The sequence below is a fragment of the Salvelinus namaycush genome, chromosome 24 (genome assembly GCF_016432855.1).
Source record: "Salvelinus namaycush isolate Seneca chromosome 24, SaNama_1.0, whole genome shotgun sequence".
NCBI lineage: Eukaryota > Metazoa > Chordata > Actinopteri > Salmoniformes > Salmonidae > Salvelinus > Salvelinus namaycush.
Window position 1 is genome coordinate 25112854 of NC_052330.1, and position 13464 is coordinate 25126317.

Genomic DNA, 13464 nt, shown 5'->3' on the forward strand with positions numbered 1-13464 from the left:
ATACAACATGTATTTTTTTGTTATGTTTATGAATAGCTATTTGGTCAGAATATGTGTGTCAGAAAAAGTGTCAGAAAAATATCCGAACGTTGTGGGAAATAGTAGCTACGTTAGCAGAATGTATAACCACTGATTTCAGCTCTAAATATGCACATTTTCGAACAAAACATGTGTATGTATAACCTGATGTTATAGGACTGTCATCTGATGAAGAATATCAAGGTTAGTCAAAAATTATATATCTTTTACTGGTTTGTTACGATCGCTAACTTTTACTGCTGGGGAATGGCTTGTGTTTCTGGCTATTGTGGTAAGCTAATATAACGCTATATTGTGTTTTCGCTGTAAAACACTTAATAAATCAGAAATATTGGCTGGAATCACAAGATGCCTGTCTTTCATTTGCTGTACACTATGTATTTTTCAGAAATGTTTTATGATGAGTAATTAGGTATTTGACGTTGGTGTCTAAATATAATGGCTGCTTTCGGTGCAATTTCTGATTGTAGCTGCAATGTAAACTATGATTTATACCTGAAATATGCACATTATTCGAACAAAACATAGATTTATTGTATAACATGTTATAAGACTGTCATCTGATGAAGTTGTTTCTTGGTTAGTTTGGTTGGTTCTTGGTTAGTTAGGTTGGCTTTGTGCATGCTACCTGTGCTGTGAAAAATGTCTCTCCTTTTTTGTATTTGGTGGTGATCTAACATAAATATATGTGGTGTTTTCGCTGTAAAACATTTTAAAAATCGGACATGTTGGCTGGATTCACAAGATGTGTACCTTTCATTTGCTGTATTGGACTTGTTAATGTGTGAAAGTTAAATATTTAAAAAATATATATTTTGAATTTCGCGCCCTGCACTTGAGCTGGCTGCAGCCATAAGTTAAAAGTCCTTATTTAACCTATCTCCTCCACTTCATCTACACTGAACAAAAATATGAATTCAATACAGTTGATCAGGCTGTTGATTGTGGCCTGTGGAATGTTTTCCCACACTCCAGTGGCTGTGCGAAGTTGTTGGATATTGGCAGGAACTGGAACACTGTTGAACACATCGATCCAGGGCATCCCACACATGCTCAATGGGTGACATGTCTGGTGAGTATGCAGGCCATGGAAGAACTGGGACATCTTCAGTTTCCAGTTATTGTGTACAGATCCTTGCGACATGGGGCTGTGCATTATCATGCTGAAACATGAGGTGATGGCGGATGAATGGCACAAAAGTGGGCATCAGGTTCTCGTCACGGTATCTCTGTAACTCTGTGCATTCAAATTGCATATTGATTAAAAGGCCATTGTGTTCGTTGTCGGTTAAGACGCTGAACTGCAGTCAGGTTAAGACCATGGTGTGGATGACGAGCATGCAGATGAGCTTCCCTGAGACGGTTTCTGACAGTTGTTGCAGAAATGATTCGGTTGTGCAATAATGGTAACATCAATCATGAATAATTCATTAGCAGAATAAAACCAAGAGGAAGCGATGCTCCCTCAACCCTGCCCTCTCCGTCAGACCCTTTAGTCCCGCTCTGAGACGTCTTTCTGTCCATCTCTTCAGGAATGAGTCCAAAAGCACCAAGGCCTCCTGGCCACAAGGTGACGCTGTGCTGCTGTGGATGGCTGCTGTTCCGCACACTACTAATCCTTTCTTCATAACGGAAAAGTCTTTGGGCAAGGACACCCCAGCTCAGCTAAAACCATTGACAACTGCATGCTGTTTTCAAGGGATTGTTTAATAAATGTTAACTATTTGGTTGCGATTTCATCACCTCTTGAAACGCATAGATCATAACTACAAATAGCCTCACGATATCTCTCAATATTGGCCACCATTTTAATTGGATATTTGATATAAAAATGTGTGTATTATACCTGACAAGTATGAGTGGTTGAGGTTGATTTCACATCCTTCGTGGGCTCTGCCTTTCAAGCAGCAGAAGGGGGACAGTAGGTCCGACTTACAACTTTACCAGGATGAGGATTTGCCGATGTCAAGCTCTGTCCAAAAGCCTCATCTCTGAGGCAAGCTAAATGACACGATGTTTGCTTAGAAAGCTAGCTAGCTACATACCAAATGGATAGGTTACCCTCAAGTATCTGAAATTGCATTATCAATTGATGTTTACTGATTATCAAAAGCATGGAGTTACTTGTTGTATAACTCTGATAGAGCTAAATGTGTAATAATCACATGTTTTATTTCACCTTTATTTAACCAGGTAGGCTAGTTGAGAACAAGTTCTCATTTACAACTGCGACCTGGCCAAGATAAAGCAAAGCAGTTCGACACATACAACACAGAGTTAGACATGGAATAAACAAACATACAGTCAATAATACAGTAGAAAAAAAGTATATATACAGTGTGTGCAAATGAGGTAAGATAAGGGAGGTAAGGCAATAAAATAGGCCATAGTTGCGAGGTAATTACGATTATAGCAATTAAACACCGGAGTGATAGATGTGCAGAATATGAATGTGCAAGTAGATATACTGGGGTGCAAAGGAGCAAGATAAATAAATACAGTATGGGGATGAGGTAGTTGGATGGGCTATTTACAGATGGGCTATGTACAGGTGCAATGCTCTGTGAGCTGCTCTGACAGCTGGTGCTTGAAGTTAGCTAGGGAGATATGAGTCTCCAGCTTCAGTGGTTTTTGCGGTTCGTTCCAGTCATTGGCAGCAGAGAACTGGAAGGAAAGGCGGCCAAAGGAGGAATTGGCTTTGGAGGTGACCAGTGAAATATACCTGCTGGACCGCGTGCTGCGGGTGGGTGCTGCTATGGTGACCAGTGAACTGAGAAGGCAGGGCATTACCTAGCAAAGACTTGTAGATGACCTGTAGCCAGTGGGTTTGGCAATGAGTATGAAGTGAGTGCCAGCCAACGAGAGCGTACAGGTCGCAGTGGTGGGTAGTATATGGGGCTTTGGTGATAAAGAGATGGCACTGTGATAGACTGCATCCAATTTGTTGAGTAGAGTGTTGGAGGCTATTTTGTAAATGACATCGTCGAGGATCGGTAGGATAGTCCGTTTTACGAGGGTATGTTTGGCAGCATGAGTGAAGGATGCTTTGTTGCGAAATAGGAAGCCGATTTCTAGATTTAATTTTGGATTGGAAATGCTTAATGTGAGTCTGGAAGGAGTGTTTACAGTCTAACCAGACACCTAGGTATTTGTAGTGGTCCACATATTCTAGGTCAGAACCGTCAAGAATAGTGATGCTGGACGGGCGGGCAGGTGTGGGCAGCGATCGGTTGAAGAGCATGCATTTAGTTTTACTTGCATTTAAGAGTAGTTGGATGCCACGGAAGGAGAGTTGTATGGCATTGAAGCTCGTCTGGAGATTAGGTAGCACAGTGTCCAAAGAAGGGCCAGAGGTATACAGAATGGTGTCGTCTGTGTAGAGGTGGATCAAAGAATCACCAGCAGCGAGAGCGACATCATTGATATACAGAGAAAAGAGTCGGCGCGAGAATTGAACACTGTGGAACCCTTCATAGAGACTGCCAGAGGTCCGAACAACATGCCCTCCGATTTGACACACTGAACTCTATCTGAGAGGTAGTTGGTGAACCAGGCGAGGCAGTCATTTGAGAAACCAAGGCTGTTGAGTCTGCCGATAAGAATGTGGTGATTGACAGACTCGAAAGCCTTGGCCAGGTCGATGAAGACGGCTGCACAGTATTGTCTCTTATCGATGGCAGTTATGATATAGTTTAGGTCCTTGAGCGTGGCTGAGGTGCACCCATAACCAGCTCGGAAGCCAGATTGCACAGCGGAGAAGGTACGGTGGGATTCGAAGTGGTCGGTGATCTGTTTGTTTACGTGGCTTTCGAAGACCTTAGAAAGGCAGGGTAGGATAGATATAGATCTGTAGCAGTTTGGGTCTAGAGTGTCTCCCCCTTTGAAGATGGGGATGACCACGGCAGCTTTCCAATCTTTGGGGATCTCAGACAATACGAAAGAGGTTGCACAGGCTAGTAATAGGGGTTGCAACAATTTTGGCAGATAATTTTAGAAAGAGAAGGTCCAGATTGTCTAGCCCGGCTGATTTGTAGGGGTCCAGATTTTGAAGTTCTTTCAGAACATCAGCTATCTGGATTTGGGTGAAGGAGATGGGGGAGGCTTGGGCAAGTTGCTGTGGGGGGTGCAGGGATGGTGACCGGGGTAGGTGTAGCCAGGTGGAAAGCATGGCCAGCCATAAAAAAATGCTTATTGAAATTAAAAAATGATCGCTATTTATCGGTGGTGACAGTGTTTTTTAGCCTCAGTGCAGTGGGCAGCTGGGAGGAGGTGCTCTTATTCTCCATGGACTTTACAGTGTCCCAGAAGTTTTTGGAGTTTGTGCTACAGGATGCAAATTTCTGTTTGAAAAAGCTAGTCTTAGTTTTCCTAACTGCTTGCGAGTATTGGTTCCTAACTTCCCTGAAAAGTTGCATATCACGGGGGCTATTTGATGCCAATGCAATACGCCACAGGATGTTTTTGTGCTGGTCGAGGGCAGTCAGGTCTGGAGTGAACAAAGGGCTATATCTGTTCCTGGCTCAATTTTTTTGGAATGGGGCATGCTTATTTAAGATGGTGAGGAAGACACTTTTTAAAGAATAACCAGGCATCCTCTACTGACGGGATGAGGTCAATGTCATTCCAGGGTACCCGGGCCAGGTCGATTAGAAAGGCCTGCTCGCTGAAGTGTTTTAGGGAGCGTTTGACAGTGATGAGGGGTGGTCGTTTGACCGCAGACCCATTACGGATGCAGGCAATGAGGCAGTGATCGCTGAGATCTTGGTTGAAGACAGCAGAGATGTATTTGGAGGAAAAGTTGGTTAAGATGATATCTATGAGGGTGCCCGTGTTTACGGATTTGGGGTTGTACCTGGTAGGTTCATTGATAATTTGTGTGAGATTGAGGGCATCAAGCTTAGATTGTATGATGGCCGGTGTATTAAGTATGTCCCAGTTTAGGTCACCTAGCAGCACGAGCACTGAAGATGGATGGGGGGCAATCAATTCACATATGGTGTCCAGGGCACAGCTGGGGGCAGAGGTTGGTCAATAGCAAGCGGCAATGGTGAGAGACTTGTTTCTGGAAAGGTGGATTTTTAGAAGTAGAAGCTCGAATTGTTTGGGCACAGACCTGGATAGTATGACAGAACTCTGCAGTCTATCTCTGCAGTAGATTGCAACTCCGCCCCTTTGGCAGTTCTATCTTGTTGGAAAATGTTATAGTTGGGGATGGAAATTTCAGAGTTTTTGGTGGTCTTCCTAAGCAAGGATTCAGACACGGCTAGGACATCCGGGTTGGCAGAGTGTACTAAGGCAGTGAATAAAACATTCTCGGTGAGGAGACTTCTAATGTTAACATGTATGAAACTAAGGCTTTTACGATTACAGAAGTCAACAAATGAGAGCGCCTGGGGAATAGGTGTAGTACTGGGGGCCTGGGTTAACTTTTTAGGGATAGGGGGCAGCATTTTCACTTTGGATGAATAGCGTGCCCAGAGTGAACTGCCTCCTACTCTGTCCCAGATGCTAATATATGCATATTATTATTACTATTATTACTATTATTGGATATAAAACACTCTGAAGTTTCTAAAACTGTTTGAATGATGTCTGTGAGTATAACAGAACTCATATGGCAGGCAAAAACCTGAGAAAAAATCTAAACAGGAAGTGAGAATTCTTAGGCTGGTCGATTTTCAACTCATCGCCTATTGAAATCCCAGTGGGATATGGATCTGTCACTTCCTACGCCTTCCACTAGATGTCAACAGTCTGTAGAACGTTGAATGAAGCTTCTACTGTGATGTTGAGCCGGATGGGAGCTGTTTGAGTCAGTGGTCTGGCAGAGTGCCAGGTCCTGGTCATGCGCATTCCACATGGTATCGACTTGCGTTCCATTACTTCTATGGACACAAAGGAATTCTCCAGGTTGGAACGTTATTGAATATTTATGATAACAACATCCTAAAGATTGATTCTCTACTTAGTTTGACAAGTTTATTCGACCTGTAATATAACTTTTTGAAGTTTGCATCTGACGTTTGCCTGGATCTGCGCGAGCGTTTGGATATGTGTACTAAACGTGCTAACAAAAGTAGCTACTTGGACATAAATAATGGATATTATCGAACAAAACAACAATTTATTGATTGTTGATTGATTGATTGGATTCCTGGGAGTGCATTCTGATGAAGATCATCAAAGGTAAGGGAATATTTATGATGTAATTTCGTATTTCTGTTGACTCCAACATGGCGGAGAAATGTTGTTATATCTGAGCGCCGTCTCAGATTATTGCATGGTGTGCTTTTTCCGTAAAGTTTTTTTGAAATCTGACACATCGGTTGCATTAAGAACAAGTGTATCTTTAATTCTATATAAAACATGTATCTTTCATCAAAGTTTATGATGAGTATTTCTGTTATTTGATGTGGCTCTCTGCAATTTCTTCGGATATTTTGGAGGCATTTCTGAACATGGCGCCAATGTAAACTGAGATTTTTTTTATATAAATATGCATATTATCGAACAAAACATACATGTATTGTTTAACATGATGTCCTATGAGTGTCATCTGATGAAGATCATCAAAGGTTAGTGATTAATTTGATCTCTATTTCTGCTTTTTGTGACTCCTATCTTTGGCTGGGAAAATGGCTGTGTTTTTTGGACTTGGCGGTGATCTAACATAATCATATGTTGTGTTTTCGCTGTAAAACATTTTTTAAATCGGAGACGATGGGTAGATTAACAAGATGTTTATCTTTCATTTGCTGTATTGGACTTGTTAATGTATTACATATTTCTAAAAAATATTTTTTAATTTCCTGCGCTGCCTTTTCAGCGGAATGTTGTCAGGGCCTAGAAAGGTTAACCTCTACATCACCAGAGGAGGAGTAGGATAAGGGTATGGCTGAAGGTTATAAGAACTGGTCATCTAGTACATTCGGAACAGAGAGTAAAAGGAACAGGTTTCTGACGCGATAGAATAGATTCAAGGCATAATGAACAGACAGGTATGGTAGGATGTGAATACAGTGGAGGTAAACCTAGGCATAGAGTGACGATGAGAAAGAGATTGTCTCTAGAAACATCATTTAAACCAGGTGATGTCACCGCATGTGTGGGAGGTGGAACTGAAGGCTTAGCTAAGGCATATTGAGCAGGGCTCGATGCTCTACAGTGAAATAAGACAATATTCACTAACCAAAACAGCAATGGACAAGGCATATTGACATTAGGGAGAGGCAAGCGTAGCCGAGTGATCATAGGGGTCCAGTGAGTAGTTAAGCTGGCTGGAGACACGGCGATTCAGACAGCTAGCGGGCCGGGGTTAGCAAGCTAGCAGAAGGGCCTTAGAGGGACATCGCGATGGATGAAGTCTGTTGTAGCCTCCTCGTGCGGTTCCGTTGGCAGACCAGCCGTGATGGATTAGTAGGGTTCGTGTCGTAAAGGAGCCCAGTCCAATTGGCAAAATAGGTATAGTGGCCCAAGAAATTGTCTGACTGTTCTTTGAGAGGTGAAGATGATAAAACCAAATAGTGACAACATTTATTTAACAATCCCTTGAAAACGACACACTTGTCAATATTTTTAGCGGAGCTGGTGGTCTCCCAGCAGTCAAATAGAATGCTCTGCACTGTATTGTGACGTTTGATTGATAACGAACTATAGGCTACCAGCCGTGCACACAGTGGATGAGGGAGCTGTTCGGTATTTGTGTGGTGCTAAAACGTATTTATCTCCCCCACATGAGAATACATTGCAACGTGTTAGTGTGCTTTCCCTGGCAAGCCTCGCTCATGCAGAAATGCCTAACCGAGGAAATAAAAAGAGAGGTTTTGAAATAGGCCAACACCATCGTGGAAACAGGTGCTGCGTAAATGAAATCCCTGGTTTGGTTTGGAAGGATTTTGGAGTCATTGTGGACAAGGACAACAACCCCTTAGATGGATACACAGCCAGCAAAAAGTGTGTGCATGTATTTATTTACGATTTGGCTAATTCAGTTTATAAGTTAGTAATTACTTTAATTCAGGCTTTTGGTAATTTAGACCAGTGGTATTCAAAGTGGGAATATACAAACGTTATTGAGAAATTATTTGAAAAATACAATTTTACTGAGTAAATGTAAGTATTGGTTCTCTTAATTTTGATAAGAGACAAATGTAATGAATTGAATGTTATTAATATCAAATAAAAAAATTGTTTTAGTCATTTGGCTTGCGGTCGCCAGAAATTGGGTCCTCAGGAATTCTGGGCCCCAAAAAATGGGGTCCCTACTGAAAGAGTTTGAATAACACTGATATACCATATTCAGGCCAACACGTTTGAGTAGCCTATAGGCTATAGCCTAATAAGTACATACATTTTTGCAGTCTATATTCGATTCTGGTAATTATTTAAGTTTCAATTTGATTATTATGGTGGCATGTAGGCTAGTGGTTAAGAGCGTTGGGCCAGTAACCGAAAGATCGCTGGTTCGAATCCCCTAGCCGGCAAGTTGGTAAATCTGCCGTTCTGCGGTTGAGCAAGGCAGTTAACTCCAAGCAACAATTTCTCCCCGGGCGCTGATGACGTCGATTTAAGGCAGCCCCCGCACATCTTTGATTCAGAGGGGTTGGGTTAAATGCAGAAGACACATTTTGGTTGAATGCATTCAGTTATGCAACTGACTAGGTATTCCGTTTCCCATATCTAAACAATATTGAATGTAATGGTTTTGTTATGTCGGCTATAGATTTTCATTAGGTAAGGCTAATTAGCAGGCACTTTTTTTCAGAGCAATTTGAGTTGTCAATGTGCCGCATTTCATCAAACATTTTAAGACATTGTTCTCAATTCATGGCATGGTTTTCCTTTTATCCAAATGTTGAATAGACATGCAGACCAATTAATTCATGCAGGGAGGGGAATAGTAGCCTACTGCCCAGGGAGGGGAATAGTAGCCTACTGCCCAGGGAGGGGAATAGTAGCCTACTGCCCAGGGAGGGGAATAGTAGCCTACTGCCCAGGGAGGGGAATAGTAGCCTACTGCCCAGGGAGGGGAATAGTAGCCTACTGCCCAGGGAGGGGGATAGTAGCCTACTGCCCAGGGAGGGGGATAGTAGCCTACTGCCCAGGGAGGGGGATAGTAGCCTACTAATCTGGAGTCATATAAACAATTAAATAAATTGTAATTTGGCGGGTCATGTATCGGCTCTCGGAAACAATTCTATGAGGGTGGGTCGGGCTGCGGAGAAAAATCTGTCCTGATGTCGGATATTAGTAGTTCAGAATTGATGTGGCTGGCGTGGGGGGTGTTTGGCTCCAAAAAACTGACCCCGTACTAGACTCTAGGTAGAACATACAGATGGGCTCCATGACTCACTGTAAATACATACACTTAGCTACGAGGGTAAACAGCACTCATCACGGATCTTTTTTTTGTAGGTGTGTCACAATATATGGTCAGTTGTTTATTTTGTGTTTTAAATTTTTAAGACATTGTTATTATTTGTGAGCCATAATTTGTATTACTTTTATTCATTATTGTGGTCATGTGGTTTGGCAAGAAGAATGCCCCTCTTCCCACAGGTGTTATTACTACCACTGAGGGTTTAGAGCTTGAGGTAGTCACCTCATACAAGTACTTGGGAGTAATGGCTAGACGGTGCACTGTCCTTCTCTCAGCACATATCAAAGCTGCAGGCTAAAGTTAAATCTAGACTTGGTTTCCTCTATCGTAATTGCTCCTCTTTCACACCAGCTGCCAAACTAACCCTGATTCAGATGACCATGCTACCCATGCTAGATTACTGAGACATAATTTATAGATCAGCAGGTAAGGGTGCTCTTGAGCGGCTAGATGTTCTTTACCATTTGGCCATCAGATTTGCCACCAATGCTCTTTATAGGACACACCACTGCACTCTATACTCCTCTGTAAACTGGTCATCTCTCTACAGTATACCTGTTGCAAGACCTACTGGTTGATGCTTATTTGTAAAACCCTCTTAGGCCTCACTCCCCCCTATCTGAGATATCTACTGCAGCCCTCATTCTCCATATAGAACACCTGTTCTGCCAGTCACATTCTGTTAAAGGTCTCCAAAGCACACACATCCCTGGGTTGCTCCTCTTTTCAGTTCGCTGCAGCTAGCGACTGGAACGAGCTGCAACAAACACTCAAACTGAACAGTTTTATCTCAATCTCTTCATTCAAAGATTAAATCATGGACACTCTTACTGACAGTTGTGGCTGCTTTGTATGATGTATTGTTGTCTCTACCTTCTTGACCTTTGTGCTGTTGACTTTGCCCAATAATGTTTGTACCATGTTTTTGTGCTGCTACCATGTTGTCATGTTGTGTGGCTGCCTTGTTATGTTGTTGTCTTAGGTCTCTCTCTATGTAGTGTTGTGTCTCTCTTGTTGTGATGTGTGTTTTGTCTTGTATTTATATTGTATTTCTTTTCTTTTTTTAATCCCAGGCCCCGTCCCCGCAGGAGGCTTTTTGCCTTTTGGTAGGCTGTCATTGTAAATAAGATTTTTGTTCTTAACTGACTTGCCTAGTTAAATAAAAACAATTATTGGATTCCTCCAGGTTTATGCATTAATATGCACTGAAGTATAATGGTATCACTATCTCGATAAAGTCAGCAGATCTGTTGGTTGGTTGCATTTACATTGGGTGGTATCGCATTAGTGAAAACCAAGACTGTTCTCAGGGCAGTTGCCGGTTTTGACTGGCAGAAGTGACGTTTCGTAGCAGGTTAGGATAATTAACGTGGCAGGTTATGATAATTAGCTTAAAGTTAGGTAAAATGCTAAATTTGTCCACGACGCGACTCGAACATACAGTATCTCGCTATAACCAGGCCTGCCCTAAGAACAGTTTTGGTTTCCACTAATGCGATGCTGGTGACCTCACTTCCTCAATCGATTGCGTGAAGTTTTCCTGACAAACCAGCCTACTTCCCGTTGTCTCAAAATGTATCCTGATTTACAGGTTTGTAATGTATAACTATACACAATATACATCGACATAGTACGATAACATGTTTCGCTAACTATTTAATGGGTTGTGTGATGCTTAAGGTGCATTTGTCGAAGCTAGAAAATGCTAGCCAAGTATCCCCATTGACAATGGAATTGTAAGTAATGGGGCCACGCTAGGTGAATGGTGTGTAATCGTTAGTTCAAACAGTTGCAAAACGGAAAACGAGAGTTTATATTGGATAAATGCAGGTAGCTAGATCCATCCCCGTTTCGTTTAAGAAACGTTTTGCAACAGATTCGGCGTTATGAATACGCCCATGGCATGACATGACGCAAAACAAAATGGCGTCGCGGACTTTTCTAAATTGTAAATATACAGTACATTTTTAAACTCCGGGTTACTTTGTTTTGTTAATCGAAGCCTCAGGTTATATACTTATGTTGGACAATTGAATCATTCTAGTTAGATGTTTGAGTCATTTATATATTTTCCGTAATTTAATGGTTCGAAAGTTAGCTAGCTAGCCTCATGCTGAGCGCTAGTTTAGCCCTAGCCTATAATAAATGCGTAGATGTAGCTAGGTACTTGTATTGGTTTAACTGTTAGTTTAAGCACTGCTAGCGGGAGTCATTGTTGTCAATTGTGTAGCATTGGGTTACATGTATGTTTACACTGCTACAGTGGTGAGCCTGTTTGTGTCGGACAAACAAGCATACAATTTGATGGTTTTACATTCTAGATAGCATACCCTTTGCGCTATTTGTAAGTGATTAGTATTTATTTTTGCACATATACTAATTAGAAATAGCTATATGTACTGTTAGAGACAACCATAGTATATTCATTTTTTTATGTAGCTATTTTTATATTGTTAATGAGAACTGATTACATTTTTTTTAACAAAGCAATTGTAATGAACCAGATAGTTGACCCTTAACACTTTTGGAAAATACGTTTATTCAATTCGATTTAAGAAGACTTTTCCTGAAACCAGCCAACTTTTACTTGTCTCTGCGTTACAGGTCAACATATTTGTTTTCCTGGTCTCAATCATGGAACCTGGAACATTAGCCCACTCTGTACAGTCTGCAATTTGTTGAGCTAGCTAAAAGGATAATTATGTTATTAGTTAATGTAATGTAATAATAATCAAAACTCTTTCTCCCTTCCACTTTCTGCTCTACCCCCCCCCCCCCCCCTCTAGGTCCTACGTGGGCACCTCCAGTAGTAACAGTGACCCAATCCAGTCTCCTGCCCCACTCCTATTCCCTCCGCCCCCCCTCCTTCAGCCACAGTGTCACTGTCCAGTCGCCCATCATAGGTGGGACCCCCTCCATCCAATCCCCCATGCCCCCCCACCCCCACCCACTCATGACAGCCCACTTCCAGCTACCCACACACTCCACCTCACACCAACCCCCCCCCATGGTTCTCAACATGCCCTCCCAGCCACCCTACTCCTTGGCCCAGCCCCCTGTCGCCTCCTTGCCTCTTTCCTCCACCTCAGGGGGTCCGGGTGGGACACACCCCAACCAACACAACCAAAATGTGATGGGGAACGGTCATCTGATGCCTCACCCCCTCATACAGCCCCCCGTCCTGCCTCTGACCAATGGGCAGTTGGTGCCGCCGCTTCCGTCTACTCTAGTAGCCTATCAGGATGATCCTAGAGGGCCCAACGGGCTGCAGATGCTGAGGACTGTGGGAATGGGGAAGTACGAGTTCACAGACCCAGGACATCCTAAAGGTAAGACAGACCCACTCTGACTGGGCAAGCTTGCAGTGTCTCTCTCACACACACACACACACACACACACACACACCAAAGGTAAGACGGGCCCGCTCCACATGGGTAAGCACAGAACCCTTGCTTCTGTATTTTGGTTTATGCACTTTATTTTCCACTTAATTCGTTTAGGTTTTATCAGCGTAGAACCCATCTTTTTTTCTTGGCAGAGTGTTTGTACAGGGAACAGCTTCTCTGGGTAGAGAGTGGTTTGTACAGGGAACAGCTTCTCTGGGTAGAGAGTGGTTTGTACAGGGAACAGCTTCTCTGGGTAGAGAGTGGTTTGTACAGGGAACAGCTTCTCTGGGTAGAGAGTGGTTTGTACAGGGAACAGCTTCTCTGGGTAGAGAGTGGTTTGTACAGGGAACAGCTTCTCTGGGTAGAGAGTGGTTTGTACAGGGAACAGCTTCTCTGGGTAGAGAGTGGTTTGTACAGGGAACAGCTTCTCTGGGTAGAGAGTGGTTTGTACAGGGAACAGCTTCTCTGGGTAGAGAGTGGTTTGTACAGGGAACAGCTTCTCTGGGTAGAGAGTGGTTTGTACAGGGAACAGCTTCTCTGGGTATAGAGTGGTTTGTACAGGGAACAGCTTCTCTGGGTAGAGAGTGGTTTGTACAGGGAACAGCTTCTCTGGGTAGAGAGTGGTTTGTACAGGGAACAGCTTCTCTGGGTAGAGAGTGG

At 42.8% G+C, this 13464-nt stretch overlaps 1 protein-coding gene across 3 annotated transcripts in view; it reads left to right on the forward strand.

Moving 5' to 3' along the window:
- LOC120019111 (kelch-like protein 29) overlaps window positions 1–13464 on the forward strand; it is a 136670-nt gene that overhangs the window by 11400 nt on the left and 111806 nt on the right. Inside the window, exons 1-2 of one of the 3 annotated variants that reach the window (XM_038962373.1) lie at window positions 10926–11009; window positions 12205–12747. In XM_038962373.1, coding sequence (XP_038818301.1) covers window positions 12348–12747 — 400 coding nt within the window. In that variant the 5' untranslated portion in view covers window positions 10926–11009; window positions 12205–12347. Of the gene's footprint in view, window positions 1–10925; window positions 11010–11326; window positions 11367–12204; window positions 12748–13464 lie in introns of those variants that run through there. The other 2 variants (XM_038962371.1, XM_038962370.1) reach the window with 2 other exon arrangements.